The sequence below is a fragment of the Haliotis cracherodii genome, unplaced genomic scaffold (genome assembly GCF_022045235.1).
Source record: "Haliotis cracherodii isolate W230 unplaced genomic scaffold, xgHalCrac1.p SCAF_15, whole genome shotgun sequence".
Taxonomy (NCBI): domain Eukaryota; kingdom Metazoa; phylum Mollusca; class Gastropoda; order Lepetellida; family Haliotidae; genus Haliotis; species Haliotis cracherodii.
In genome coordinates, this window is record NW_027266270.1 from 11,635,754 (window position 1) to 11,641,167 (window position 5,414).

General features: G+C 42.6%; 1 protein-coding gene across 1 annotated transcript; it reads right to left on the reverse strand.

Moving 5' to 3' along the window:
* Positions 1-1,788: 1,788 nt before the first annotated feature.
* Positions 1,789-3,835, reverse strand: LOC139462705 (dentin sialophosphoprotein-like). Its single transcript, XM_071244532.1, has 2 exons — positions 2,653-3,835; positions 1,789-2,525 (listed from the first exon to the last, which is right to left on the reverse strand). Exons 1-2 carry the CDS (start codon positions 3,833-3,835, stop codon positions 1,789-1,791), a joined length of 1,920 nt encoding a protein of 639 aa, XP_071100633.1.
* Positions 3,836-5,414: the final 1,579 nt, after the last annotated feature.

Below are 5,414 nucleotides of genomic sequence, written 5' to 3' on the forward strand. Positions count from 1 at the left end.
TATACATGAAAAGTATTTGTCCTCGTGTATTAAGGCATAGTTTACTGGACACATCGGATGGTCTGAAAAATAGTAGCTAAGATGCCTCCAAACCTATTTGATTCCTCCTTTCAGAGCAAAATGTCTTGTTGGAGCGCTGACTGACAACATATTAATGTTTGTAGAAAAAGAAGTCGTAGATGCAGTAATGGCGCAGAGTGTAGGGAGTGATTCCAGCAATATCACGGCGGGGGACACCAGAAATGGGTTTCACACATTGTACCCATGTGGGGAATCGAACCCGGGCCTTCAGCGTGACGAGCGAACGCTTCAAACTCTATGCTACCCCCCGCCCATTAAGTGTTGAGGAAAGGGGAGTACAAATATGTCACATGGTGCGTAGAAAACGGCATTAAGCTTATTATATAGTCTGAGTCAAACAATGGGTTTACCATATATTTCTTATGAGTGTAGAAAGAGTTTTGTCGCTTATCTATATATTAAAGTAGAATAATTAAAACTGAGGCCAAGAATATAATAAGGCGTTTGTCATCAACTTTGGAAGTGACAGGACAAAATAGAGAAAGGGTATGTGACCTTTTAAATCAGGTGGGCGTCTCAAGATTTCATTCTCAACTGTCTTGGACATTTCTAGCGGCTGTAACCCACAAGAAATATTTCCCTTTGCAACAGTGAGAAAGCACATTTTCACGACACATCGGCTTGTGTAAAAAGCTCACTATTACCATTCCCGTGTAGTGGGAACTGTTCCAAGAAGTACCATGTGTGATGTTTGGTCGGGAGACAAGAAGTAATCTCTCTAACCCGCATCAATCTCCCAATGAAATGTACGCCAGCAAGATAAAGACTATCTCCTCTCAATCCGACATATGTAAATACGTCCTGTGCTACTCAGTGTCAAACCACACAGCATCCAGCACCAGCCGTGTACACATGTAACCAGCGGCTGTATAGTTGTATATCTACCTGCCACCTCAACTGACGAAAACAAACATTGACATTTCGCCATCTTAACAAGGTGAGAGTGAGGGCTTCGCGAGATCCATATGACAACACGCGCCTGTACATTGCGCCGTGTAAGATATAGACATCTGTCAGGTTACATGTATTTCCCCAATTCTGACTATGCATTCTCGCCATTGCCCTGCGAATGATAGTTAACGCTTCCGTGATATATCATTGCATCATCGTCTAACCTCTTTACATACAGTGGTGAAGGTTGAGCGATGTGCACACGGCACCAGTAGCGATGCTTTGAAGATTGGAAGAGGTTATGTTCTTAAGGTACTAACCATATGTGTTTGGAGACTGGATATTTTTTTCAGCTACACCTGCAAAACCAGATATTTAAAAAAAATTAAAGGTATGGGCTGGAATGTTATTTGTTTGGTACAAACGGCACCAATAGCGATGCTTTCAAGATTGGAAGCGGGTACGTTCTTAGGAGACGCTCTAGCACCGCTGGTAAATACAGATTGATATAAATGGTTCCGGAATTTGAAAGTGGACTTGATTATTTTGAATAAGTGATAGGTTTTTTAAAGGAAAGACGATAAAGGGTAACCTGATGCCAACAAGATTGTAGCGCATCACTTGGGGTCAGTGCTTCAGGACATTCAAAGAAATAGATGAACAAGTATTTCTTTCATAAATGTTTTTTCAGCACATCCTGCATGTCCAACAAACAATTAATTATTTGTGGTGAAACTTGAGACAAAATTAATTTTATTAGTATTTCCTGTAAAAACCTATTTTTTCTCACACTTCTCATGAGTAATAGTCGTTCCTTCAGTCACAACTAGTGCAGTTGTTCCTTCTGCCACTACTATAGCTGATGTCGTTGTTCCTTCTGTCTCTACTATTGCTGCTGTCGTTGTTCATTCTGTCCCTACTATTGCTGCTGTGGTTGTCCCTTCTGTCACTACTATTGCTGCTGTCGTTGTCCCTTCTGTCTCTACTATTGCTGGTGTCGTTGTCCCCTCTGTCTCTACTATTGCTGGTGTCGTTGTCCCTTCTGTCACTACTATTGCTGCTGTCGTTGTCCCCTCTGTCTCTACTATTGCTGCTGTCGTTGTCCCTTCTGTCACTACTATTGCTGCTGTCGTTGTCCCTTCTGTCTCTACTATTGCTGGTGTCGTTGTCCCTTCTGTCACTACTATTGCTGCTGTCGTTGTCCCCTCTGTCTCTACTATTGCTGGTGTCGTTGTCCCTTCTGTCACTACTATTGCTGCTGTCGTTGTCCCTTCTGTCACTACTATTGCTGCTGTCGTTGTCCCTTCTGTCTCTACTATTGCTGGTGTCGTTGTCCCCTCTGTCTCTACTATTGCTGCTGTCGTTGTCCCTTCTGTCTCTACTATTGCTGGTGTCGTTGTCCCCTCTGTCACTACTATTGCTGCTGTCGTTGTCCCTTCTGTCCCTACTATTGCTGCTGTCGTTGTTCCTTCTGTCTCTACTATTGCTGATGTCGTTGAAACCTTCTGCCACTACTATTGCTGCTGTGGTTGTCCCTTCTGTCTCTACTATTGCTGATGTCGTTGTCCCTTCTGTCACTACTATTGCTGCTGTGGTTGATCCTTCTGTCTCTACTATTGCTGCTGTCGTTGTCCCTTCTGTCTCTACTATTGCTGCTGTCGTTGTCCCCTCTGTCCCTACTATTGCTGCTGTCGTTGTCCCTTCTGTCCCTACTATTGCTGCTGTCGTTGTTCCTTCTGTCTCTACTATTGCTGATGTCGTTGTCTCTTCTGACACTACTATTGCTGCTGTGGTTGATCCTTCTGCCACTACTATAGCTGCTGTCGTTGTCCCTTCTGTCTCTACTATTGCTGCTGTCGTTGTCCCTTCTGTCCCTACTATTGCTGCTGTCGTTGTCCCTTCTGTCCCTACTATTGCTGCTGTCGTTGTTCCTTCTGTCTCTACTATTGCTGATGTCGTTGTCTCTTCTGACACTACTATTGCTGCTGTGGTTGATCCTTCTGTCTCTACTATTGCTGCTGTCGTTGTCCCTTCTGTCTCTACTATTGCTGCTGTCGTTGTCCCCTCTGTCCCTACTATTGCTGCTGTCGTTGTCCCTTCTGTCCCTACTATTGCTGCTGTCGTTGTTCCTTCTGTCTCTACTATTGCTGCTGTCGTTGTCCCTTCTGACACTACTATTGCTGCTGTGGTTGATCCTTCTGCCACTACTATAGCTGGTGTCGTTGTCCCCTCTGTCCCTACTATTGCTGCTGTCGTTGTCCCTTCTGTCCCTACTATTGCTGCTGTCGTTGTTCCTTCTGTCTCTACTATTGCTGATGTCGTTGTCTCTTCTGACACTACTATTGCTGCTGTGGTTGATCCTTCTGTCTCTACTATTGCTGCTGTCGTTGTCCCTTCTGTCTCTACTATTGCTGCTGTCGTTGTCCCCTCTGTCCCTACTATTGCTGCTGTCGTTGTCCCTTCTGTCCCTACTATTGCTGCTGTCGTTGTTCCTTCTGTCTCTACTATTGCTGATGTCGTTGTCCCTTCTGACACTACTATTGCTGCTGTGGTTGATCCTTCTGTCCCTACTATTGCTGGTGTCGTTGTCCCCTCTGTCCCTACTATTGCTGCTGTCGTTGTTCCTTCTGCCACTACTATTGCTGCTGTCGTCCCTTCTGTCACTACTATTGCTGCTGTCGTCCCTTCTGACACTACTATCGCTGATGTCGTTGTTCCTTCTGACACTACTATTGCTGCTGTCGTCCCTTCTGTCACTACTATTGGTGCTGTCGTTGTTCATTCTGTCACTTCTACTGCTGCTGTCGTCCCTTCTGTCATAACTATTGATGTCGCCGTCGATGATATCGTCCACCTTTATCATTTATTGCTGATGATGATGGTACAGCTGTAGTTGTTGCAGAACTAATTGTGTGTGTGATTTATTTTGTTGGTAATATAATTCTAGTGACATTATTGGCACAGGAACAGCAGTGAGTTTATATAATTCAAATAAAAGCGACAAACCCATTTCAGTAGCCACTAGAAACCTATGCTAAAAGTAAAATACGCGCTGATTGTACGATTCCGACTATATTTATATATATTCCAATGAAACCGGTTTCTTCCATTTAACAGTTTTCTTGGGCTGGACTGGGCAAGGGTGTGTAATAAACTTAAGAGACCCATTGAGATTAAGCAAAATTCATTTCCACCCCCAGCAACGGTTGACAGTTCCTTTACTCAACAATTACTCTTCCACACTGCTCTCTCGGGTTTCCAACAATGAGACGTAAAACAGTTAATATGTTTGGCTAGCGCCCCGATAATAATACAACAAAAGTGATTGGCTGTCAATTTAGAAATGACCTTTTTTTCTGGCAATAATGGTAAACCCATCGCAGGAACCATACCGAGAACGAGTGGTGGAATTGTGCAGGAGTTGGTCTGATGTACATCTTGCACGCAGATTGTGACTAAAAGAATCAATAAAGACATACGTTGCTATGACAATAAGGCTATGTGTACCTTTCGTACAAGGGAAATATGGTTCCTGGTTTTAACCCCCTCGTGTTGTGACCCTGATGCTTCATGTACAGGGGCTGCGGTTCAAGCGTTCGCTCGTCACGCCGAAGACCCGGGTTCGATTCCCCACATGGGTACAATTTCAGGTGTCTATCGCCGTGATGTTGCTGGAATATTGCTAAAAGCGGCGTAAAACCTCACTCACTCACTTCATATTATATCATGTTAGAGCACATTGGGTCGTTGTTGGGTAATCCATATGTCAGATTTCGGGACCTGTATTTCAATAAATGTAAATACGTTGTATTCTTTGCTTATGGATTTTTTTTTTCAATTTCTGATCCTGAAATATTTCGTCTATACTCTTTTGTATACTGATGGCTGTATTGTCATCTTAGCCATCCTTGGGCTCAGCCACTTTCGTATTGTGTATATGAATTGCACATTTAGTTTAATGTATTTGGATATATTGCATAATTTACTATCACATCGGTTACTCTTGCATAGATACATGCGTACTTTACAAGATACAACATTATAAATTAAAATTATGGTAATACGTAAATATACTGAAAGTTGTAAAAAAAACATGTGCACAAGAATCTACATTTATTGTAAATATTTTATGAAATATGAAATATTTATTTACATTTGACAGTGAAATGCTGATAATTTGACAGAGCAAACCTGAAGTTTTTCACCATTAGAATGAAGCTATTTTGCTCTTAAACAGGCGCTTAAGATGCAAAAATTTAAAATATATGTTTTGAAAACATTTTTGGGTAAAACTCAATACCATGACCCGTGATCATATATAAACCGAATGGGCCACGGAAAGAGCCGACAAGTGCAGAATGACGCCCACCGTAACATGATGGTCAGTGTTTGTCATTCTTGTATTTATCAGGTACGGGGGAATTCCTTTTGTCGGAAGCTAC